The 26621-nt window shown below is 50.3% G+C and overlaps 2 protein-coding genes across 5 annotated transcripts; both read right to left on the reverse strand.

Moving 5' to 3' along the window:
* Positions 1 to 936: 936 nt before the first annotated feature.
* ttc39b (tetratricopeptide repeat domain 39B) lies at positions 937 to 15709 on the reverse strand. The gene is made up of 19 exons (XM_086166033.1): positions 15496 to 15709; positions 11391 to 11425; positions 11112 to 11216; positions 10559 to 10690; positions 10414 to 10484; positions 10258 to 10325; positions 9544 to 9608; positions 9347 to 9452; positions 9193 to 9258; positions 8993 to 9101; positions 8835 to 8902; positions 7558 to 7617; positions 6771 to 6932; positions 5636 to 5727; positions 5418 to 5538; positions 5236 to 5347; positions 4510 to 4627; positions 4311 to 4427; positions 937 to 3342 (listed from the first exon to the last, which is right to left on the reverse strand). The coding sequence occupies exons 1-19, from the start codon at positions 15532 to 15534 to the stop codon at positions 3243 to 3245; spliced, it is 1746 nt and encodes a 581-aa protein (XP_086022159.1). The 5' UTR covers positions 15535 to 15709; the 3' UTR covers positions 937 to 3242.
* Positions 15710 to 16692: 983 nt separating this feature from the next.
* Positions 16693 to 26445, reverse strand: psip1b (PC4 and SFRS1 interacting protein 1b). Of its 4 annotated transcripts, none has more exons than XM_086165557.1 (13): positions 26342 to 26445; positions 25433 to 25529; positions 25140 to 25336; positions 24989 to 25053; positions 24771 to 24906; positions 23688 to 24008; positions 23551 to 23611; positions 22086 to 23476; positions 21699 to 21805; positions 19751 to 20573; positions 17867 to 17960; positions 17447 to 17777; positions 16693 to 17090 (listed from the first exon to the last, which is right to left on the reverse strand). In XM_086165557.1, exons 3-13 carry the CDS (start codon positions 25221 to 25223, stop codon positions 16982 to 16984), a joined length of 3522 nt encoding a protein of 1173 aa, XP_086021683.1. In that variant the 5' UTR covers positions 25224 to 25336; positions 25433 to 25529; positions 26342 to 26445; the 3' UTR covers positions 16693 to 16981. The 4 variants fall into 4 exon arrangements, with proteins under 4 accessions (XP_086021683.1, XP_086021686.1, XP_086021682.1 ...); XM_086165560.1 differs by having other exon boundaries at positions 17867 to 17968; XM_086165556.1 differs by having other exon boundaries at positions 21699 to 21841.
* Positions 26446 to 26621: the final 176 nt, after the last annotated feature.

The following is a 26621-nucleotide window of genomic DNA, read 5'->3' on the forward strand; positions in this document are numbered from 1 at the left end:
CAGATCTCACCTGCTCAGGAAGGACCGCCCACTCAGAGGCCTCTGCTGATTGGAGGAGCAGAGGGTGGAGACCAGTGACACACACACACACACACACATACACACACACGTATACATAAACATACACACACACATGCATACAGAGGTAAATAAGCAGACACACACATACATAAACTAACACACAAATGCACACCCACACACACATATGCACAGAATGAACATTCACACACACACACATACACAGAGGCAAACAAGCAGACACACACACACACACACACACACTGCATAGAGTATGAGACACTGCATGTTAACCTGAGAGTAATTTGAATGAATGAATGAATGAATACATTAATAACAAAGTGAATGAATGAATGAATACATGAATGAATGAATAAATGAATGACTATGAATAAATTAGTGAATTAATAAAATAGTGAATGAATGAGAAAATGAGTGAATGAATGAATAAAAGCGTGAATGAATAAATAACGAATAAATTAGTGAATGAATGAATGAATAAATCACTGAATGAATGAATTAGAAAATGAGTCAGAGACTGAGTGAATGACTGAATCAAAGAGCGAATAAATTAGTAAAGGAATAATGAATGAATTAGTGAATGAATGAATTATTGGATGAATGAGTGAATAAATTAGTGAATGAATGAGTGAATGGATAATTCAAAAAATGACTCAGAGACTGAATGAATGAATGAATGAATAAAAGAGCGAATAAATTAGTGAATGAATGAATTAATAAATTAGTGAATGAATGAATAAGTGGATGGATGAGTGAATAAATTAGTGAATGAATTAATAAATAACAAATAAATAAGGGAATGATTGAATGAATGAATGAACCGAATCCCTCTGGATTGTTGGAGTAAATTCAGAGTTTTTCCACAACATCAGACCTTTACAATGAAACGAGTGCGACTCAGTTTTCAAACATTTATTGACGCGTTCTCTTGAAACACCAGAACCCACACACACCCACACACACACACACACACACGCCATCCCATAATAGTTCTTTTCCTTCAAATACTATTAAAAACAAATACATTCCTTTCAGACCAGCTTTGAAACAGAGAGCTTTAAAACAGGAAGTAAAAAGGAGGGAGGGGGTAAAAAGCGAGATTCTTGTGTCGCTCCTGGCGATAAAGCCGTCGCCGTTGGTTACGGGACCTCTAAAACCCATTTCTAGCTAAATCTTTGGTGTTATTTTTCAGCGAGTTCCTCCCCGAGGAACGGCCACGTCGCTAGCGTAGCCGTTAGCGACGTTAGCGAAAAACCTCCACAGAGGGCAGCCTCCTGGGGTTAGCGAGCGGCGCTAACGCTAATCGGCCATCGAACTGCATGGAGCGAGAATTTCACAACAAAACAACAACAACAACAATCAACAATAATAATAACAATAATAATAATAATAATAATAATAATAAAACCCACACACCAACGCTCATAGGCACTAAAGCTGTGGAAACAGGAAGTGGGAAGGACGCCCAGCGGAGACAAAGGGTCTCTACATTCGCAGACGCGCGGCTAATGGTAGCGACCGCTGGGAAAACAAGAAGCTGAAATCCTTCACTCTTGCTGAGGTCGTGTTTCTTCTGACGCTAAGTACCGTTTGGTCGGAGCGTTCTCCGACGTTCTCGGGCTGAGGAACGAGGGGTTGTGCTTTCTCTCAGCTAACCGGTATAGGCATCGCCTCTTGATTCTGTATCTGGAGTCACAACCTCCTGTTTGCAGGCAATAAGCTAGCACAGCATTAGCAGCTAGTGGGGGAAAAAAGGCAACCGCTAACAGGAAAAAGCACAGCTTCCTAACACTTAAAGCACTTGCTTTGGTTCTTCCATTCGACGTGCCATCGTGTTGTGAGCGAAGACACGAGCTAGCAATTAGCAATTTGACTATCAACCAGGAGAGACTAGAAAACAGGGATATGGTGGTGATAAGAGCCTGATCTTGCCTGTTAGCTTAGCATGAAAAACTCTGGCTTGCGGTGTGTCATCCGAGTCGTCCGGTGACTCGTTGCTTCATGAACGGACGCTGCAAAACAACTGGACTTTGTAAAATTCGAGCTAATAGCTTGCCGGAACTACTTTCCGGACTAGCGTGAGTGGCGGAATGATATTGCATGTTGCCGCGGCTGCTGAATGCTATTGCTGTTGTTTCCCAAAAAAAAAAAAAAATTGCAAAGCCCGTATATTAGTGTGTTAGCAAATAGCTTCTATCAGTTAGCAGCTGATGAGGTGGACAGACGCGGCTAGAAGTGGGATGCTACAGGTCAGCTAACTGGACGCAGCAGTTTGCTAACCGCATCATGACAACCGCCGGCGTTGGGATATAAAACCCGGTAATCGCTAACTGAAGAGAACTACAAACATGGCCACAGCGAGAACTTGCTAACCGCACTGTTGCTGAATGCATGTGGGCAGGAGTGTGTAGCCGTGTGTGTTAGTGTGTGTGTTGAAGTGGCGGTGTGATGTGATGCTAAGAACCTCAAGAAACAAAGGCGAACTAACGACGCCGGCCCCTTCTGCTCACTTCAACTGTTAAAAAAACAAAAGAAAAACCTCAAAAAGGCACAAAAACTTTGCTTTCTGTCAGACGTCTGGGGTTAATTACTTATTAATTACATTTACTCTTTACTTACATGGCAAATCAAGTGAATGTATTTTCTTCTTGTGACATAAAAAAAAAGATACTCTGGCCCAAAATATGGGGTGTCAGCTTTGTGCCTTAAAAATAACACTTCCAGGTAAACAAAGGCGCTAGTTCAGATAAGCAAATTAGCAAAAAAAATGAAACCGGGAGTGAAACCAACCGAGCATCACCGCTAACAGGAAGAAGCTAGGAGGGTGATGCTAAGGGAAGACTACTGGGGAAGATGCAGTGACATGCTAAGGAGGAGACTCTAATGGGGAAGAAGCTAACAGGAAGAAGCTAACAAGTGGATGCAGAAGGGAAGACTCTAAGGGAAAAGATGCTAGCGGAGAATGGCTAAGGGGAAGACTCTAACAGGGAGATGCTAGGGGGAAGATGCTAACGATGACATGCTAACACAAACCCAGAGTCTGCGCAAGGAGTGTTTAAATAATAAAGGAATAAATAAAGATGGCCGACAGTCAGAGAGGACCTCCTCCGCCTGGACGCACCTCCTTCATCTAGCCCAGGTGGCAGCTCGTTAGCGCTCCGAGCTCGTTAGCTTATTTTGGGGTGGGGTTGGGAAGTGGGGGGTCATTTCGGGGTCCCCACCGGTGACCCGTTCAGGCTGCTGAGGGCGGCGTGGATCCTGAAGTGCAGGCGCGACTCCATGGAGTAATCCTTGTAGTTGGTCCTGGGCAGAGAAACAGGAAGTACCTCAACCGATGCTCTTTTCAAAGGTACGTGGAAGGAAGTACAAATAGAAGTTGTACAAATATTGGTGTTTACTCATACATGAAAGTACAGAAGTATGACTTCACGGCACCGTACACCAGCATATACCCATTTTCCATCCAGTGTACCTTATCAAGTACCCAAGTGTGACTTGAAAAGGTAAACTTGACAGAAAATGGGTATATGCTGGTGTACAAGGGTATATTTCAAAAGTACTTTGGGAGGTACATGCAGGTGTTGAGCTCACTAGAGGTACTGAGTACACAGAAGGGATATATATATGTATAGTTGTTATAAGGATCACAAAGATCCATAGAAGCATTAAGAGGGCTGTAAATCAACGTATAAAGGCACAAATAAGAATATATAAAAGGTGTATTATGGTGTATAACAGAAAGCAGAAGTACATATAATTGTACGTGTAAGTATGTATGCACATAAGAGAAAGTATGCTGTATATGTATGTTTATACAATATTCATATAATCGCGTGTACTGTCTATAAAAGCAAATAAAAAGTATATGTATTTATATGTATAGAAGTATGTCCATACAGATGTGACATACTGTATTTCATATGGCAACATATAAAATGGCACATATATATATATATATGTGTGTGTGTGTGTGTGTGTTTGTGTGTGTCTATATGAAGTTAAATCAAAATAATATGTAATGTAATGAAGTACATTTTATGGAATATAAAAATATATGACAGTGTATAAAATGTATATAGATGCATATAAGTCTATACATGTATATATATAAAGGTATCTGAGCATACAAGTCAGGCCCATCACGGAGTTCTTTGAGCTCATGAAGATATGCACCTACCGTTCACAGAGGGGTGTGTGTGTGTGTGTGTGTGTGTGTGTCAGTGTACATGGTGGCAGGCGCCAAGGGGGCGGGGCTTGCGGAGGAATCTCACTTGGCGTTGTGCATGTAGGCGGTGGCGCGAGTGATGTCGCCTTGGTCCTTGTGGAGCAGGGCCAGCTCATACAGCGTGAAGGGGATCAGGTAGTGGTCGTACCGGATACGGCTCTGACTGCAACACACACACACACACACACTCTTCAGAATTTGTCTGTGTGTGTGTGAGTGTGTGAATGTGTGTGTGTGTGAGTTACCTGGACAGGACCTGAGTGAAGCACAGCTCGGCCTGCAGGAACCTGCCCAGATGCTTCAGACAGAGACCCTTCAACATCTGGACCAGACAGCTGTCGTCAGGGTGGAACTCCGACGGGTCTGGGGGGGGTGGGTGGGTGACTAGTTAACTGGTTAAGTCATGGCTTAGGAGTGGCACATGGGTTGAGGTTAAAGGTTAGAGGTATGACCTGCCGTATTTTGCAGACCATAAGATGGATGTGTGCCTTATAGTGCGAAAATATCGGAAATAGTTGTGGTGTCGAATGTTGGGAAAAGAGAAGTACTAGTAAAGTCATGGTTAACTAGAGATGAAGGAGTAGGGTGAAAGGTTAACGAGTTGAGCGGCTGCTAACGGTTAGAAGTATAAACAAATAGTTGTAACATTGTATCTTGGAAAAAGAGAAGTACTAGTGAACTAATAGTTGAACAGATAAGGAGTAGTTACACAGATAAGTAGTGGTTAGAGAATGGTTAACTAACCATTAGTTAATGGTCTGACAGCAGTTAGGTAAGCTGGGTCTGAGTAGGTTAGAATGTAGCGAGGTAGCTCAATGGCGGTTGGTGAATGGTTAACGGTCAGACACTGGTTAGTGGATAGCTCCTGGTTAACCATTGGTGAAGTCTTTTGTTTTGGAGTTAAAGTGCATCCGCTTGAACTGCTAGCTAGCGGGTCGTCCTGGTTAGGCGCTCGTCGGGTAACCGCTCACCGGTGTCGCCGCGTAGCTGCTCCTCTGCCGTCTCTATGGTAACCAGCAGCGCCTCGGTGCAGTCGGCCCTCTTGCCCAGGACGGTGAAGCCGTTCCAGACGTACATCATCTCCTGCCGGGGGACAACGGCGCTCGATTAACCCGCGCCACAAACTCACCGCTAACTAACCAGGTGAGCTCACCAGCGCAGGGACGACTAGCGGGACGGGACGAGACGCTTTGTAGCGCCGGGACTTTCTGACGGCGAACTTCTCCGTCGGGATGGACTTTCCTGCCAGACGCTGCTTCAGGCCCTCCACCTGCCTGCAGGAGGACAGCGGACACCTGGACCTTCAGCACCTTCAGCTGTGTGTGTGTGTGTGTGTGTGTGTGTGTGTGTGTGTGTGTGTGTGTGTGTGACCTGAAGAGCTCCACCACGTCCTCGCCCGTGGTCCTGGCCTCCTCCTCCGTCATCATGCTGATGATGGCCGCCTTCTGGTAAACGTAGATGGCCTGGACACACGGGCAGCAACGTTAGACCCCTGGGAGGTACCGGACCAGAACGGACCAGACCGGAACAGATTAGACCAGGCCAGACCAGAATCGGCTGGATCAAAACAGACTGGACCTGACCAGACTGGAATGGACCAGACCAGGACTAACTAGACTGGACCAGACCAGACTGAACAAGGCTGGATCAGACCAGGTTGGAAGGTTGCAGATCAGAACAGACTACCGAACCAGACCTGACCAGGAGTAGACCTGACCAGAGCCAACTGGACCAGACAAGACTGGACTGAACCAGACCAGAATAAACTGGATCAGACAAGCCCAAACCAGGACTCGCCAGACCAGACCTTCCAACCAGACCAGGACCAGACCAGGACCAGGACGAACTAGACTGGACCAGACCAGACCAGGCATGGCAGGACCAGAACTAAGTGAACCAGACCAGACAAGGCTGGACCAGACCAGGTTGGAAGGTTCCAGATCGGAACAGACTCTACCAAACCAGACCTGACCAGGAGTAGACCTGACCAGAACCAACTGGACCAAGCCAGAGCGGACCAGGACTAGAACTGACCAGAATTGCCTGGACCAGACAAGACCGCACCAGAACCATCATGACCGGACCAGACTGGACTGAACCAGACCAGAATAAACCAGGTCAGACAAGCCAAACCCAGGACTCGCCAGACCAGACCAGGTTGGAAGGTCCAGACTTGCAGGACTTGAAGAATTGCAAGTCCTGCAAGTCTGATCACACACTCACCCTGGAGAGAAGAAGACACAGCCAGGTGACCAGATGACTGGTTGACAGGTGACTAGGAGACCAAGTGAACAGGCTACCAGGTGACTAGTCCACCAGGGAACTAGGTGACTAGTCAAGGAGACCAAGGGACCTGATGACGAGGCTGCCAGGCAACAAGTCACGTGGCCACGCGGTGACCAGGAGAATGGGTCACCAGGAGGCCAAGTGATCAGTCCACAGGTGACCAGGCCACCAGGTGAACACAGGTACACCAGGTAACCAGGTAACACGCACAGACACTGACCTTGGACCAGCGGCTCTCCCGGCACAGCAGGTCGGCGTAGCGGTACGCTTGCAGCCACTCCTGCTGGTACGAGTGAACCCACATCAGCTCCCAGAAGCAAAGGTGGTGGATCTGCTTCCACTCCTGCTGGCTCTCGATGCACTCCTCGAACCGCGACCGCGCCTGGAACACAGCACAGGAGATCAGCAGAACCTTCCAGAACCTGCCTCCGTCCTTCAAGGAACACGAACCTCCTTGAAGGGAAGTGGAAAATCTTTACTCTTATGAAGATCAAGAGTAAAGGAAGGGTTCTGGTGGAGCAAGCTAGGGATGGGATGTGGAGGGGAAGGGTTCTTCTGGAGTGTGGTAAGGACAGAACATGGAGAAGAAGGGCTCTTCTGGAGTGTAGTCAGGATGGAACGTTGAGGACTTGGAACAAGATGGAGACAGAACGTCCAAAAAGGCGCACCAATCTAGAGTTGATGGAAGGTGACGTGAACGGACAGAAGTACAAGGAACTAAAACGGAGAGCATACATATGGAGGGAAAAGAAGCACAGGAGGAACTGGAGTGGTCCACATGGAGAACATAACATGCTGGAGATGGAAGCAGGCTTAGATGGAGTGACACTGGACATGGAAAACGAACCACGAGTAAAGCCTGAACAACGAGGAGGACGGCGAGGCGACTGGATCCATGATGTAGACTAAACATCTAGCAGACGCAGCATGGACCAGAAAATTTAGCATTGTGGTGGAACATCAGTTCCAGGGGAGGAACTGAGAACATGAAGAAAAGGAACCCTGACCTTTTCGAAGCTCCCTCTCAGCGTGGAGATGCGAGCGGAGTAGAAGAGGATGATGGAACCCTGACGGACAGAGAATTCTTCATTGAAGACAGAATAAGCTAGCCTTGGCTAACTTCTCAGTGACAGCGACATGTTAGCTAAGCACTATTAATCAACGGTAATTTAGCTAACTTGTGTTATTCTGCCAGAGTTTAGCTAACTTCTACTAAACATTTAATGTTAGCTAACTTGTGTCATTCAGACAGTGTTTAGCTAACTTCTACTAAACATGGGATGTTAGCTAACTTGTATGAGACAGATATTTTAGCAAACTCCTCCAAATCACTGAAATCTAGCTAACTGGTCGGTACGTAAGCTAGAGTGCCGTATCGAAGGACATACTAGCTAAACACTATCAGTTAATTATATTTTAGCTAACTCCTCTGAATCACTGGCATCTGGCTAATTTGTCGGTACTTTGGCTAGCATGTCTTATCGAAGGATATACTAGCGTAGCACGATCAATTACTGATATTTTAGTGAACAAAGTCAGCAATAATTTGGCCAACATTTTTGGATGGATGGCATTTTTGCTAGAAGGCAGTGATACCAGATCTAACTCATCTGAATTAGCAATATCTGAGCTAATTTCTATCCATAAGCACAGTTTGGACTGATTTATCTGAATTACCAGTGTTATGGTATTTAACATGTCTCATTTAGGGGCATTTTAGTTAACGCGCCTGGGTCATCGATATTAAAGCTAACTTCAATCAATCAACCATAATTTAATTAACTATTAACGATATCTTAGCTAACTTGTCTAAGTCACCAGTATTTAAGCTAACCTCTATGAATCAGTGATGTGTTAGGCAAATTTAACTGAATTAGTAGTAATTTAGCTTTTTGGTGAGCATGTGTCATTTAGGGGCATTTTAGCTAACTCTTCAGAATCAGCCATATCTAAGCTAACTTGTATCAGTCAACCATAATTTAGCTAACTTAATCAATCAGTCGACTAATAATTTAGCTTACTTGTCAGAGTCAGTGATACTGAAGCTAAATACTATAAGTCAGTGATATATTTTGCTAATTTATCTCAATTAACAACATTTTAGCTGACATGCCTTATTTAGAGGCATTTTAGCTAACTTGCCAGAGTCAGCCATATTTGAGCTAGCATCTATCAATCAACCATAATTTAGCTAATTTATCAGTTAACTAATAATTTAGCTGACTTGTGTGAGTCGGTGATATGTCCGGCTAGCATGCTAGGTGCTAGGTGCCACTTTGCTAACCTTTGGGTACTTGTGTTGGTACGGCTCCAGCAGCGCTTCGGCCTCCGCCAGGTTCCCCTCTCCGGTTCCTGTTGGTGCACAAGGACAGCCTTTTAGTCGGGACTAGTTGCCCCCTGCTAGGTAGCGGCGTTGCTACCGGCCCGGCGCCGTTCACCCACCGAGGATCAGCGTCACGTAAGTGTGGTAGAAGAGGAGCGTCAGGGCGCAGAGGATGGAGCGTAGGCTGGGGCTGGACGCCCCGTCCCTCAGCTGGGACAAACCGAAGCCCTGCGGAGGAAGCAATGCTGGGGTTTTCAAAAGAAGAACGCCACCTCCCGCGGTCACGAACGCCCGACCGGGGTGATAACGCGGCGGTTACCCGGTTCCCCGAGAAGCCGATGAACTCCAGCAGCCTGAGTATCCTCTGGGGGAGCAGGGACAACATCTGGAGGAGGCGGGAGGAGCATACAAGTCACAGGTGAAGAAGGGATGTTCGGTAGATGTGGAAAGAAGAGGAGGAGCAAGAAGCCCACCAGGTTGAAGGAGCCGATGCCAAGCCGGACTCCGCCCTCGAACTGCCTGAAGGAGTCGGACGGGCCGGCTTGATCCTGGGAGACGCTCAGCACGTTCTGACAGTCCCTGCAGGGACAGGTGAGCGTACGGGAAAATCAAACTTCTTCAGCTGACAGGGACAAAACAAGCCACAATAAGGAGGAGATTGGAGTCTCACTTGTAGATCTGGTAGCTGGTGCGGATCTTGATGCCTCCTTTGATGAAGCTGATCATGTTTTCATCCTGGAGAGGAGAAGAGCCAGCCAGGTGACCAGGTCACTCATTACCAGTTTGTCAGGCGACTATGAGAACAAGTGAACAGGCTACCGGCTGACCAGGTGAGTAGTCCAGCAACAACTAGGTGACCAGTCCACAGGCCATGAGGTGACCAGGTGAACAGTCTACAGGTAACTAGGAGACCGGGTGAACAGGCTACCAGGTGACTTGGTGATTGGTCCATAGGAGACCAGATGACCAAGCAGCCAGGCAACAAGGTGAGCAGCCCATAGGCCACTTGGTGACCAAGAGACGAGGTGACCCGTCCACAGACCACGAAGTGACCAGACCAAAGGAGACCAGGAGACCAGATGACCAGGTAGCCACGCAACCAGGTGACCAGTCCATCGGCCAGGTGGTGACCAGGAGACTAGGTGACTAGTCCAGCCGGCAACGAGGTGACCAGTCCACATACCATAAAGCGACCAGTCCACAGGAGACCAGACCATCAGTGACCAGGTCAGCAGAAGACCAGGTGACCCGTCCACAGGTGAGACCAGGTGACCAGGCAACCATTCCACAGGCCACGAGGTGACCAGTTTACCGGTGACTAGGTGACCAGGAAACCAGGTCTGGATGTGGACGACTTCTCCCTGAAGGACGACGGCGTGCTCACCTGCACGAAGGTCAGCAGGGCTTTCTGCAGCAGACACTCGGCGTAGCAGATCTCGGCGTGCATCTCCTCTGGACGACAACAACAACAACAATGGCGGCACGGTGACATCGCTCGCCGCGGCTGTCAATCAAAGCGGTGGGCGGAGCCGAGCCGTACCTTCCTGCGGCTGCGAGTGTTTGCTGATGAGTCCCGACAGCGAGCCGACCACCGAGCTCTTCTTCCTCAGCCTGCCGGAAAAACACACGTCTGTGGACGCGCCGATGGCGGCGGCGGCGTTGCCGTTGGCGACGACCGTACTCACCTGTGGCAGGTGTGCAGCGCCTCCTTGATGGTCGCCATGGCGACCTGGATGTCCCGGTGGTCGAAGGTCATGGTGGCCTGCATCACCAGGATGCTGCTGTAGCCCAGGGCATGGTACATGCTTTCCCTGCGCCTACACACACACACACACACACACACACACACACACACACACACACACACACACACACACACACACTTTCTCATCTTCTTGGTTTCTATGGCCATTGGTGTGAAATTCAAAGGGAATTTCCGCCTGATTCCTCTACTGTTCCCCGACAGACTTCCGTTTGACTCGTCTGACTCGATTGTTAGGTTAACATGGCCGGCTGATTCGTTCGATTGATTCGTTCGATTGATTCGTTCGATTGATTCTGATCCAAATGTCGGATCAATTCTTACTTCACTTCTCTCACTGCGAGGGCGTTTTTTTTTTTTTTTGGGCCGAATATCTGGGGGTGCCGAGCCGCCGCCGCCGCTGCCGCCGCCACCAACGCCGGGGTCGTGTGTGTTCAGGGCCCCGCACGCGGTGTGTGTGTTCACACCGTGGTTACCATGGCCGCAGGAGGTCCAGGGCTTCAGAGAACTTGTTGTTGAGAACCAGGTTCAGAGCACACTGGGTCTCCTGGATGGCTGTGTGCAGGTCCATCTGAGAGGCCCTAGACACACACACACATACATACACACACACACACACACACACACACACACACACACACACACACACACACACACACACACACACACACACACACATATATACACACACATCAGACCGGTCCAGCACAGGTAACGGCACCTGTTTTAAGCTCCAGGTCGTTCGTCTTACTTACACTGGAATCCGGTCGAAGGCATCTTCAAAGCAGTCCTGCAGACACACACACACACACACACACACACACACACACACACACACACACACACACACACACACACGCACACGGTTAATTTTTTCAATTTATCCCCGACCCGCGTAGCCACCTAGTGGTGGCCGGAGGAACTGCAGCCGCAAGTGCGGGGACGGTTTCAATGACAGGCGACTGGGGCAAGAAGCAACAGCACAGATTTTCTCACACACACACACACACACACACACACACACACACACACACACACACACACACACACACACACACACACGGGCTAATAATAGCTGGCAGTGGTTGTTACATAAGGAGGCGCAGCTGCGATGCTCCAACCACATTGAGGTTTAGGGTTGAGAGCAATGTCTGGGCCTAAAGAAACACACACACACACACACACACACACACACACACACACACACACACACACACACTAACACAACTCCTCTCCCCAGCTCTGAATGTTGCTCCAACTCTATCGGGTGTCAAAGGCAGCCTCACCAAGATGGCCGACGCTCGCTGACACCTGGGCCTCTGAACAGGAAGTGCAGCAGAGGCACTTCCTGTTTCAGGTATCGGACAAACTCTGATGATTAATCAAGATTAATCGCTTGTGGAAGATTAATCTGATACAACTAATAATAATAATAAAACATGGCCCTAGATAGATAGATAGATAGATAGATAGATAGACATTAAAAAATAATTAAAAAATAAATCATTACAAAAAATAAAATAAATTCATACATTAAATACATGTAAAAATTAATAAAAATAGATACAAATATTACATTACATTGTATTACATTACACATTCATTGATTAAAAAAAAAAATAAAAATAAAGAAAAATATATACAAATAAAATACATTAATTTATTTAAAAAAAATGATAAAAGATAAATTAAAATAGATAGATAGATAGATAGATAGATAGATAGATAGATAGATAGATAGATAGAAAAGGAGAAAAAGAAAATTCAAGGGACGAAAAAAATCGGCTGAAAATAAAGCGAGAAATCACCTTGGAAATGTGTGTGAAATGAGACATGGGGCCGCGAGTGTGTATGGCTGTGTGTGTGTGTGTGTATGTGTGTGTGTGTGTGTGCAAGAAATGAGACGTGGCAGTGAGCTAGTGTGTGTGTGCATGTCTCTGCTTATGTATGGTGCTTCTGCATGTGTGTGCCTCCATATGCATGTGTGTGTATGTGTGTGTGTGTGTGTGTGTGTGTGTGTGTGTGTGTGTGTGTGTGTGTGTGTGTGTGTGTGTGTGTGTGTGTGTGTGTGAACAGACGCTGTGTTTCACAGTTTGCGTCTCCAAACAGATGGCGTGTCGTCGCACTCTCAGCCTTCCAGACACCACACACACACACACACACACACACACACACACACACACGACACAAGGCCTTGGTTTTGTGCATACATGCCTATGCATGACTCTGAGTGTGTGTGTGTGTGTGTGTGTGTGTGTGTGTGTGTGAGACCATTCATGTTGTTTTCCTCCCCCCCCTCTGGTCACATGACCAAACATCACCCGTCCAGTTTTTTCCCAAACCTGAAACCAGTTTTGCTGTTCGTCCAATCACAGGCCGGCGTCACCTGGCCGTAAAACAGGTGTGTGTGTGTGTGTCTGTGTGTGTGAGTGTGTGTGTGTGTGTGTGTGTGAGCGTTTGTGTGTGAAGGATCAGCAGCGAACGAATGAAAGAATGAAGGAACGAACGAATGGAAACAAGTTTCATAAAACAACAATCATTGATTTAAAGAACAAACTTCATGAAGAAAAACTGCTTCCAAACACACAAATACTGCGTGTATAAATACTGCGTGTATAAATACTGTGTGTACAAATACTGCGTGTACAAATACTGCATGTACAAATACTGCATGTATAAATACTGTGTGTACAAATACTGTGTGTACAAATACTGTGTGTATAAATACTGTGTGTACAAATACTGCGTGTACAAATACTGCATGTACAAATACTGTGTGTATAAATACTGCGTGTACAAATACTGCGTGTACAAATACTATGTGTACAAGTACTGCATGTATAAATACTGCAGATACTGGAGTACTTAAGTACTCAGGAGTTTCTGCGGCTGCAGAGTGAAATTCCAGCCGCGGCTCAGAACGGCTTCTCTTGTGACCCCGAACTGATGCTAATCAATTAGTCAGCACACACACACACACACACACACACACACACACACACACACACACACACACACACACACACAGAAGACAACGCAGTCTCACACATGCAGTAGAAGAAGACAACACATAGATATTCACACTCACACACACATAGAAGACACACACACACATACACCCGCAGACATAGAACACACACACACACATCGAGAAGAACACACACACACACACACACACAGAAGACAACACAGTCTAACACATGCAGTAGACAGACAACACACAGACATTCACACTCACACACACATAGATGAAGACACACACACATAGATGAAGACACACACACACACACACACACACACACACACACACAAAGAAAGACACACACATCCTCACACACATAGAAAAAGAAACACACTAACACACATAGAAAATCGCACACACGTAGAAGACACACGCTCACACACTTACGCACACGTAGAACACACACACACATGGATGAGGACCCGCACACACAGAAAAAGACACACGCGCACACAGAAGACAAACACACACACACATAGAAAAACACACACACACACGCAGGACACACACACATACACACACATCCAGGACACACATACACACACACACACACACACACACACACACACACACACACACACAGGACACACACACACAGGACACAAACGCAGGACACACACACACATACACAGGACACAAACACACACACACACACACACACACATACACACACACATACACACACAGGACACACACACACAGGACACACACGCAGGACACACACACACACACACAGGACACAAACACACAGGACACACACGCAGGACACACACACACATACAGGACACACACACACACACACAGTAGAAGACACACAGGGGACACACACACACACACACCACACACACACATAGAAGACGACACACACACACATGAAGAAACACACACACTGAGTAGAAGACACACAGAGGACACACACACAGAAGACAACATGCAGACACATAAAAGAGGAAAACACACACATACACAGAAAATACCAAAGACACACTGAGAAGACAACACACACACTTGCTAGCACACACTCACACAAGACAACATTCATACATTAACAAACACAGTGAAAAAGACACACACACACACACACACACACATACAAGAGGACACACACACGCATAGAACACACACACACACACACACACAGCCAGAAGAAGACACACACGGAATGCACACACACACACACACACATTCCGCCGTGTTGCTGGAATCAGCTGGATTCCTTCTTAATGACAGAGACAAGCAGCCCCTGTCTGGACCCGATCCTGGACCCGATCCTGGACCCGATCCTGGATCAGGCCTACGGGCCAAATCAGGACCAGGACAAAAACCAGTACCAAGACTGGGTCCCGGATGACGACCGGGACCGTCATCGATTGAAACCAGGACACACACCAGACACACACCACTCCAGAAGGTCCAGAAGGTCCAGGAGGTCCAGGACCCCTGCAGACCTGATGGTCCCCCCTCTGGACCTGCTGCAGACGGTCCTGCAGAACCTGGACTCCAGGCACTTCCGGTCCTTCAAGCCGGACCAGGAAGTAAAGCGTGGGAACGAGTACCTTGACGGTGCGCGGGCGCGTGTGTGCGCGCGTGCAGAATCCGAGCTCATCGGCGTGAATCAATGACATGTGACGCACGCGGAGGGGGGGCGTGGTCTGCCGTGACGTCGCCGACGCCAATTGATCGCGGGTCCCGGTGAGCCTCGCGAGCCTCGCGACGGACGTTTTTTTTAATTTTTATATTTTCTTTTCTTTTTAACGCTAAACGGTTAAAGGAAGCCGCCGCGTCCCGCCCGCACCGCCCGCACCGCCCGCACCGCCCGCACCGCCGCCTCCTCCCACCTCCTCCTCCGCCGCCGCTCCGTTGCCGACGTGGGCCATGTCGGCGCTCCGTCCCGGTCCCGTTTTCCTTCTCCGTGCGCGCTCCCGCGCTGTCGTGCACGCGTCCGGTGCGGGCGGTCGTCGCGGTGCCACCGACTTCCGGTGGCGCGCCGCTCCACGTCCGCGTCTCGTCCGCGGACACGGAGTCCCTCTGCGCTGAGCCTCCCGCTCCCTCCGCCCCGGAAGCCACGCCCATTCGTCCAGGAAGCCACGCCCATTCGTCCAGGAAGCCACGCCCCTTCCAGCAAAGCACCCAGATGCTTCCGGCTCCGCTCATCAGCTTCCTGTCTTCCGGTCGTCACGGCGGCCCGCTTCTGTTTACATTGTTACTTTTTATTGTCATTTAAAATCTCCGTGTGGTTTGTTCCTCTCTCTAACACACACACACACACACACACACACACACACACACACACACACACACACACACACACACACACACACACACACACACACACACACACACACACACTCTCTCTCTCTCTCTCAACACACACACACACTATAACACACATACACTCACTCTCTCGCTCTCTCTCACACACTCTCTAACACAAACACACACTCTCTCTCTCACAAACTCTCTCTCACACTCTTTCTCTCTCTCTCGCTCTCTCTCTCACACACAAACACACACACACTCTCTCTCTCTCTTTCAGACACACTCTCTCACACACTCCCTCGCTCTCTAACACAGACACGCTCTCTCTCTCACACACACACACACTCTCTAACACAAACACCACACACTCTCTCTCTCACACACACACACACACACACACACACACACACTCTCTGTAACACAAACACACACTCTCTCACACACACACACACTCTCTGTAACACAAACACACACTCTCTCTCACAAACTCTCTCTCACACTCTCTTTTTCTCTCTCTCTCACACACACACACACACACACACACTCTCTAACACAAACACCACACACTCTCTCTCTCATACACACACACACACAGACACTCTCTGTAACACAAACACACTCTCTCTCACAAACTCTCTCTCTCTCTCGCACACACACTCACACACACACACACACACTCTCTGTAACACAAACACACTCTCTCTCTCTCTCGCACGCACACACACACACACACAAACACACACACACACACACACAATGAGGTGCAGACACTGTTTTGACTTTCACTGTTTTAAAAATCTCTGTAAAACAACTCATATTTACATCGTCGTCCGAAGAAAGGAAACCATAAGAGAAAAAAAAAAACGTCCCCATCGGCCAGGACCTTCTCACTGTCGGACCATAAAATCAGCAAATGCTAAAATAAACAGACGTGTGTGTGTGTGTGTGAGGGGGGGGTGGAGGTTACCTTTGACCTCCAGATTAAAAAAAAAAAAAAAAAAAAAAGTATTTAAAAAGGAAATGAGATCGTGTTTAATGCTGGTGATGGAGGAGATCAGCCGTCGGTCATCTGAGGCCCGCGGGAGGCGTCCGGACCCCCCCGCCGGGGACCGGTGGTTCAGTCCGAGCTGCTGGAGCCGCTGGAGCCGCAGCCTTCAGGAAGAGTCCACCGCCGCTGCGTGGGGGGGAAGAGGGCACAGATGGTCGATCAGAGCCGAGAGAAGGTTCCTCCAGGTTCGGATTCTATTCTGAGCGACGGGATGACGGGCGCGTCCCGAACGCACCGCCGAGATTATCAGCGGAGAAAATGCCGACCCTCCGTTATTCATCCAGCGCGCGTAATCCTAATCCTGCCTGGGGGCGGGGCCTAACCCGGGCCAGGCGGCCGTCAATCATCCGGCCATTCACCTTCCCGCTCACACCTGCGGACCACCGAGGCCCTCGGAGGACCTGGAGGACCTGGAGGTGGAGCTCCAGATAAATAATCATGACATTTAAGCGCCTGAGCTGAGATTTGCGAGCGGCGCTCACCTTCCTCCGGCCTCCTGTCCTCCTGGCCTCCTCCGTCCATCATCCTCTCCACCTCCTCCTCCTGCCGCCGTCCTCCTCCGTCCTCCCTCCTCTGGTCTCCGTCCGGCTGGATGCGTCTCCTCACCGCCTGCAGCAGGCCGTCGCCGCGCTCCGTCCCCCTGCAGCGCTCCACTCGCTGGGCCTCCTCCTGCTCCTTGTCCTCCAGCAGCGAGCGCAGGAAGGCGGCGCTCACCATCTCCTCCCCCTCGCCCAGCAGGAAGGCGTTCTTGAAGCGGTTGTAGAGCATGGAGGCCTTCTCCATCACCGCCCGGTTTGCCCGGTAGAACCGCATCTGCGGACACGGCTGGGATTAGCGCCGGCCTGCGGGGCGCCGCGCCTCCTCCGGCCTCCTCCGGCCTCCTCCGGCCTCCTCCCCCTCACCTTCCGCAGCGTGGCCACCAGCTGGCTGTGCCTCTTGACGTGCTGGGACGTGACGTAGACCATGCTGAGCTGGTCCAGCGCCGTCAGACACCTCCTGATGTCCTGCGCAGAAGACCACTCATGTACTGACCGTGTAATCCCTGATCCGGAGCAGCCGGCGTGGGACGGAGCTGCCGCTGAGCGTGGATTTAGGATAATAACAACAACAACACCAGGAGGTAACACTCCAGATTTCTCATCCAGGACAAGAATATGGTTATTGGAAACATGAGAGGGGCAGAATGCTTCTAAATCATGCTAACGCTGATAATCCCTTACACTGAAGATGATAATCCGGGACTCTAACACTGAATCTGGTACGCATGTGTCAACAATCCTGTATGCTAACACCGATAATCCCGTTTTGATAACGCTGATAATCTGGTTACGGTAACACAAATCTGTCTGCTCATGCTAATAATCCCCAAAGTAATGCTAAGAATCCGATTCATTACGATGATCGTCCTGTATGCTAACACCAAAAATCCCTGCACTAACGCCGATAATCCCATCCGTCTGCGAGTACTGATCATCCCGTTTTACTAACACTGACAATCCCCAAGGTAATCCTAACCACCCAATGTGTTTACGCTGTTCATCCTGTATGCTAACACCGATAATCCCTGCGCTAACGCGGATAGATTAGATTCAATTTTATTGTCATTAAACATGTAAGGATGCAGAGTAACGAAATGCAGGGATAATCCCATCCGCTAACACCGACAATGCCCGCGCTAATGCCAATCATCCTGAATGCTAACACCAACAATCCCCATGCTAGCACCGATCATCCTGAAAGCTAACACCAACAATCCCCATGCTAGCACCGATCATCATGAATGCCAACACTGACAATCCCCGCGCTAACGCTGATAATTGTGAATGCTAACACCGACAATCCCCGTGCTAACGCCGATCATCCTGAATGCTAACGCCGATCATCCTGAATGCTAACACCGACAATCCCCGGGCTAACGCCGATCATCCTGAATGCTAACACCGACAATCCCCGCGCTAACACTGATCATCCTGAATGCTAACACCGATAATACCCGCGCTAACACTGATCATCCTGAATGCTAACACTGACAATCCCCGTGCTAGTGCCGATCATCCTGAATGCTAACACCAACAATCCCCATGCTAACGCCAATCATCCTGAATGCTAACGCCGATCATCCTGAATGCTAACACCGATAATCCCCACGCTAACGCCAATCATCCTGAATGCTAACACCGATAATCCCTGTGCTAATGCCAATAATCCTGAATGCTAACACCAATAATCCCCGCGCTAGCGCTGATCATCCTGAATGCTAACACCGACAATTCCCACGCTAACGCCAATCATCCTGAACGCTAACACCGATAATCCCCGTGCTAATGCCAATCATCCTGAATGCTAACAGCGATAATCCCCGTGCTAATGCCAATCATCCTGAACGCTAACACCGACAATCCCCGGGCTAACGCCGATCATCCTGAATGCTAACACCGACAATCCCCGGGCTAACGCCGATCATCCTGAATGCTAACACCGACAATCCCCGCGCTAACACTGATCATCCTGAATGCTAACACCGATAATCCCCACGCTAACGCCAATCATCCTGAATGCTAACACCGATAATCCCTGTGCTAATGCCAATAATCCTGAACGCTAACACCAATAATCCCCGCGCTAGCGCTGATCATCCTGAATGCTAACACCGACAATCCCCACGCTAACGCCAATCATCCTGAATGCTAACAGCGATAATCCCCGTGCTAATGCCAATCATCCTGAACGCTAACACCAATAATCCCCGCGCTAGCGCTGAGGATCCGGGCCCCAGGTAATCTCACCGGGTTCTCGGTCTTGAGCGAGATCCTGATGTCTCCGTGGATCCTGTGGAGGGTGGAGTCAGTGAGCGTCATGTTGGAGCTCCTCCTGTCTGGAAGCTCCTCGCCGGCCCGTCCTTCGTCTTCATCTCCCCCTCCGTTCTTCTGGGTTTCCTCCGCCGCTCCGCTCTGCTCGCCGCCACTCGCCGCCGCCTCTCCTCTGATCTCCTCATCAGACTTCCTCCTCTTCTTGGCTCCGCCCTCTCTCTTCTTCTCCTCTTTTCTGGTCCCTCCATCCTGTGTCTTCTTCTTCTTCTCCTCCTTGCCGTCTCTCTTCCCTCCCTCTGGTTTCTTCTCTCCATCCCCCTTGCGGTCTTTGGCTCTGGCCTCCTCGCCGCCGGCCGCCAGCTTCTTCCTCTTCCTCTCCTCCTCCTCGGCGGCCGCCCTCCTCTTCCTCTCCTCCTCCCCCATGGCGGCTCCGCCCATCATGGTCTTCACCTGGATCCTGGCTCCGTGTCCCGCCGTCGCCTTGACGATCTTTCCGATGATCTTCCTCTCCTCCTTCTTCTCTCCGTCGCTCTTCTTCTCCTCCGCCGCCGTTTGGTTTTCCCCGCCGTCTGATTTTTCCGTTGCCTTGGTGTCGTCGGCCGTTTTGCTCTTGTCCGCTTCGCCCGCCGGCGCCGGCGCCTTCCATCCGTCCTTCTCGCCCTTCGCCTCCTCGCTCCTCTCCTTCTCCACGCCGGCCCTCCTCCTCCACCCCGACGGTTCCTTCGGGCTTTTCTTCTTCTCCGCTGCGTCGCCCGCCACCCTCTTCTTCCTCTTCACGACATCTCCAGGCTTCCGGTCGCTGAAGATCAGGGTTAGCGTTAGCTTCCTGTCCAGACTGGAAGGTTTCTCTTTCATTTTACATGTTAGCATTAGCTCCCTTTGCCCATTGGCAAGTTTCTCCCCAGCGAGTTTGGGTTAGCATTAGCGTGCCGTCAGTTTTGGCAAATTTCTCTTTGATTTTAAGTGTTAGCATTAGCTTCCTGTCCATGTTGGCAAATTTCCCCATTTTGAGGGATTAGTGTTAGCATTAGCTTCCTTTCCATGTTGGTTGTAAGTGTTAAGGGCACCATTAGCTTCCTATCAACTTTGGCAAGATCCTCGCCGATTTTAAGTGCTAGGGTTAGTATTAGCGTGCTATCCATGTTGGCAAGTTCTTCCTTGATTTAAGAAACTAGTGTTAGAGAAAGCGTTAGCTTTAGCTTCCTGTCCACTATGGCAAGTATCTCTGGTTTTAAGGATTAGCTTAAGCGTTACTGTCAGTTTCCAATCCACATAGACAGGTTTTTTCACTGGTTTTAAGGGTGAGGGGTGAGCATTAGCGTGAAGTTTCCTACCCAAAAGTCAGGTTTTTCTCTGGTTTTAAGGGTTAGCATAAGCGTTCGCATTGGTTTCCAATCCACATAGGCAGGTGTCTCTAGTTTTAAGGGTTAGCATGTGCGTTAGCGTCAGTTTCCAACCCACACAGGCAGGTTTTTCACTTGTTTTAAGGGTGAGGGGTTAGCATTAGTGTCAGTTTCCTACGCAAAAGTCAGGTTTTTCTCTGGTTTTAAGGGTTAGCATAAGCGTTCGCATTGGTTTCCAATCCACACAGGCAGGTTTCTCTCTGATTTTAAGGGTTAGCATATGCATGACTGATAGTTTCCAACCCACAAAGGCAGGTTTTACACTGGTTTTAAGGGTGAGGGGTTAGCATTAGTGTCAGTTTCCTACCCACATAGTCAGGTTTTCGTCTGTTTTTAAGAGTTAGCATTAGCGTCCTCTGCACATTGGCATGGGTCTCTCTGATTTTAAGAGGTAGCATTAGCATTAAATTTGCGTAGCTCCCTGCTGACTGTAAATGAGGCGAGCTAAGGGGTGGGCTCCTGGACAGGAAGCTCCAGTGGACACTGGGACAAGAGTAAGAGGGGTTAGCTTAGCGTCTCACTGTCCGCCCTTGGACGTCTCCTTCCTCCGGCCTCCTCGCCGGGCCTTCAGCAGTCCCCTCAGCGAGCGAAGCAGGCTCTCCCTCCGGGCCGCCAGGCGGCGCTGGCGCTGAGGCGACACACAACCCCACGTCAGGATTTCACTCTTTGGTCGACAAAACAGAACACACACGCAGTACTGCAATACATGTACGAGAATACGCGTGTAACGTGTACAAGTACTGCTTCCAGCGCAGCGAGGGACTCTGAGGAGGAACTCAGGTCCAGGTCACCTGACTGTTCTCTTCCTTCTGATTGGTGGATCTGTCGGCCATTTTTGAAGTTTTTTTTGTTTTTTGTTTGTTTCGCTAATTTTCAACACAGCCGGAGGAAGAACGCAGTGATCTCACCTCCTCGTCTTCAGGACCTCCTACTTCTACGTCTCCGTCCTTCTCCTCCATCTGTCCTTCCTCGCCGAGGTCTTTCTTCCGCCTCCTCCTCCTCTTCTTCACAACCCCCGTCTCCTCCTCCTGACTCCTCTTCGCTCCGTCGCCTTCGTCTTTCTTCCCGTCCTCCACGTCCGTCTTCTTCCTCCTCCACCTCTTCTTCTTTACCCCCTCGCCCTCGAGCTTCACCTCCTTCACCTTCTTGCTGTCTTTGACCCCTCCTCTGGTCTCCACCTCCTGCTCCTCTCTTCCTTTCCTCACCTTCTCCCCCTCCTCCTCCTCCACCATCTTCTTCTTCTTCTTTGGTCCTCTCTTCTCCGTCTCCAGCGGCTCCTCCTCCTCCTCCTTCTTCCTCTTCCTCCCTCTGCCTGGCTTGGCTCCTGCCTCGGACTTCTTCTCCGTCCGCTCCTCCTGCACCTTCTTGGAGCTCTTGGCCTTCTTCAGGTTTCCACCATCTTCTTTGCTGTCCTCCTTCTCCAGGTGTGTCTCCTGGACACATGTGTCCTCCTCTGGGACGGCGACGACCTTCTTCCTGCCTCTCTTTTTCTTCTCCTTGACCTGTGGGGTCGCCTCCACCTTCTCCTTCACCTCCGGCTCCTCCTTCTTCTCCATCTTCTCCTCCACCTCCACCTCCACCCCACCGTCTGCCCCCTTCTTGGCCTCCTCGACTCTTCTCATCAGCTCCTGTCTCATCCTCTCCTCCTTCTTGATGGTTTTCCAGTGTTTCTTCTTTGTCCCTCCTTCCACAGGCTCCTTCTTCTTGGGCTCCTTCTTCACCTTCACCTTCTTCTCCGTGCTCGCTGCTTTCTTCCTCCCTCGTTTCTTGACCACCGGCGCCTCCTCCTCGTTCTTCCTCGCCTCTCCTTCACCTCCTGCCTGCTTCTTCTCCTCCTCCTCCTCCACCACCCTGATCCCTCCTTCCTCCATCACTCCTTCAGAACCTTCACAGATGGGCGGCTCCTCTGTTCCCATCTTCTCCCCTCCTTCCCCCTCCAGCACAGTTCCTCTCCTCCTCCTCTTCTTCTTCTTCACCTCCCCCCCCGCCTCGCTCTCGGCGGTCTTTATTCTCCTGGTGTACTTCCTCTTCAGCACCAGCGGCTTCTGGATGCTCCTCGCCTTCCTCTCGGGTTGCTTCTTCTCCTGCCGATCCTCCAAGGCGACCTTTGGCTTCCTCTTGCGTGGTTTCTTCTCAGCGGCGCCGCCGGGCTTCTCTTCCTTCTCGGTGCTCCTCATCCCTCCGCTTTCTGTAGACGTCTCCTGCACGGTCTGCCCTTCGTCCTTCTCTTCTGCTCCCGGAACCTCCTCCTCTGTCCTCCTCTCGGGTCCCTGCGTCTCCACCGACTCCCCGGTCTTCACTATGGAGGAGAATAAATCCGTGAGCACCGGCGTCCCAGACGCCTGAGGTTCTCACAGAGGCCGAGCTCGTTACCGGGGATGGTCCTCCACCACCTGCGGCCCCTCTTCTTCCTCCTCTTCACCAGCACAAGGACCTGCAGGAGACACGCGAGATGATCGGCCTTCTTGGAGGACGGAGTTGTGTTTATGGGCTGAAACGGATGTTCAGACCTCCGGCCTCTGGCCTGCAGGAGCTCCCTCGCCGCCTCCATCCAAGGATGCCGGCAGCTCTGCAGCGACCGCAACGTCCTGGACGTTCACACCGGCATCTCCAGAGGCTTCTTCTCTGACAGCAGGCACCTCTGCGTCCAGCAACAGTGACGGAAGCGGCGGGGGCGGCAGTCCAGGTTGGACGGCGGCGAGCTTGGCGGCGGACGGCGGTCTGCCACGCCGGGGGCGACCGCGACCGGCGCCAGCTTTGGGATTGACCCCATATTTCCCAGGTGCAGCCTTGGGGGGTTTCAGAGCGAGTTCGGCCATCTTGGCGGCTCCCTAAGGGACCACAGGTAGAGTATACACTATGGGGCTAATGCTAACGACATGACTGGCACCCGCATAGGCGATTCTAGGTGCTAGCAGCTAGCTCCCTGCAACTCAACACTGGCATGTGCCACTGAGCTGCTGCTGCACCCCAAACACCAACACACACAGGCACACGCAGGTACGCACACACACACACACGCACACCTTGGGCTTATGGGGAAGTAAATGCAACACGCCTGATGCTAACAACATGGCACAACTGGTGCTTGTGAAGCCAATGCAACGTTTTAGCAGCTAGCTCCCTGCCACTAAACACTACGCCATCGAGCTGCTGCTTCACCTCAAACACACACACACACACACACATACCTTGGGCTTCCAGGGAGAAAACACTACAAGGCTCATGCAAACAACATGACACAACTGGCGCCTGAGAAGGTGATGCTAGGTGCTAGTAGCTAGCCCGCTGCAACTAAACACTGGCATGCTCCATTGAGCAGCTGCAGCCCAAACACACACACACTCACACTCACACACCCTGAGGTTACAGGGAGTAAACACTACAAGGCTAATGCTAATAACATGACACGACTGGCGTCTGCATAGGCAACACTAGGTGCTAGCAGCTAGCCTCCTGCAACTAAACACTGGCATGTGCCATCAAGCTGCTGCTGCACCCAACCCCCCCCAACCCCCCTCCCACACACACACACACACACACACACACACACACACACACACACACACACACACACACACACACACACACACCTTGGGCTTGCTGCCGACCCCGGGGCTGTTTTGAATCTCCCACATCCCCTCGCTGAATCCCCGGATGCGAACGCCGCTGCCATACTTCATCTTGTTCCCCACGTAGGGTACGATGTTCACAGGGGGCAGGTGACCTCTGGAGGGGAGGAGCCACAACGTCAGTCTGGCAAAAGCAACCAATCGGCATCCTACAGGTGTGGCGGTGTCACCCAACGTACATCTGGTGCGTCCCAAAAAAGAAGACTGGGACTTTCTTCTTGTAGCCATCGTCCGACTTGCAGATCTGAGAGACACGTGGGATTTTAACACAACTGCATGTGTGTGTATGAGTGTTCGTGCACGTGTGTGTGTGTGTGTGTGTGTGTGTACCCTGGCAGGCCAGTGTGGGTAGCCCTTCATCTTGGCAAACACCAGGTCTCCTGCCTTGAACTGGTCGCTGGCTCTCCCCGGCATCCTGCTGCTCTTCAGTTCAAACACAGACGCTGGGGTGTGAGTGGACGTGTGTGTGTGTGTTCGGTGTATGTGTGTGTGTTAGTTGTGTGTGTGTGTGTGACCGGCGGCCTCAGCTGCAAACAGAGCGTCAGAGAGTGAACAACCAACAAACAGCATGTGATGTTGTTTTGGTCCTCCGGCCACCAGGGGGCGCTCTGGGTCAGACTTACAGGTCAGGACCTTCACAGCGGGCCGCTGTGCACCCCAAACGTGGTCCTTCAGTTACCACGGCAACCGTCTAGACCCGTCTTCAGAAGACAACATTTTCTGGAAACACAACACGAAACTGATGAATCAAACAATAAGTCAAACGGCACTTTTATTTTTAAACGTATAATTTCCATATATTTAGTTTGACCGGAAATGTGAATGAGAGGGTGAACATCTGTCTCATCATGATTGGACAATGACAGGGTGAATGGTGGTACATCCATGGCGAATGAATGTTTCTGGGACACGTGAATGAGTGAGCGACTGGTTTTATGTCTCCAAATGAATGAAAGGGTGCACAGTTGGGTGTATATTTACGAATTGAATGATTAAGCGAACGTCCAATGATGGGCTCCAGCAGGATGTGCGGTTTCGAATGAATGAATGACTGAATGTGTCTTTAAACATCACACGTTGAAGAGCCTCTCCATGGCTTTGGTTGGAAAGATTTCTTTGTACAACTTTATCTGGAGTAATCAGAGTAAATTCACCCTTTGCCGAGAGTGGAGCTCCGTGACCCGGAGCCGGGACCGGGCCACGCCAACGGCTGACCGCTTCACCCCCACCGGGGGAGCCAGAACCCCGGTTCGGACACCGACTACACGCCGTACATCCCATAATAGCCTCACCAGGGTGCCGTATCCGGCGTGACCAAGACAGAAACCCCGCGGTTTCCTCGCGGTTTCGCTTTTAGCAAGCGTGTCTCTCATTGTTTACAAATACCGACATGCTAGCAGGGGATGCTAACCCAAGCTAACCGGCGCACGGTCCGCGCCGCCCCGGGAGCGATAGCGGGGTAAAACCCCGCCTCCCCGCACCGGGGTTCCGTTCGCCGGGATATCCGGAGAGCCCGGGAGTTTCCTACTTACCGGCAAACAGCAGATAAACGCCCGGGAAAGCCGTTAAACGTCCCCGAACGCTCGGTCGGAGGAAACCGGATATTAACGGTTACTAAGCTACGTATCACGTGTCGCCGCTCGGGTCACGTGATCGCGGTGTCTTCCCGCTGCTGGCGGAACGTACCACTGAGACAGGACGGGCCGTACCATGTTGGCAGGGAGGGGGGAGGCGCTCAATGAAATTAAGCGCAGGCCAGATTTAATAAATCGATTTTCTGTGATCATTTAACACCATAATCTCCAGCTTGGG

Source organism: Fistularia commersonii, chromosome 19 (assembly GCF_037954325.1).
Source record: "Fistularia commersonii isolate RoL2024-O1a breed Wild chromosome 19, RoL_Fcom_v1.0, whole genome shotgun sequence".
NCBI classification, from domain to species: Eukaryota; Metazoa; Chordata; class Actinopteri; order Syngnathiformes; family Fistulariidae; genus Fistularia; species Fistularia commersonii.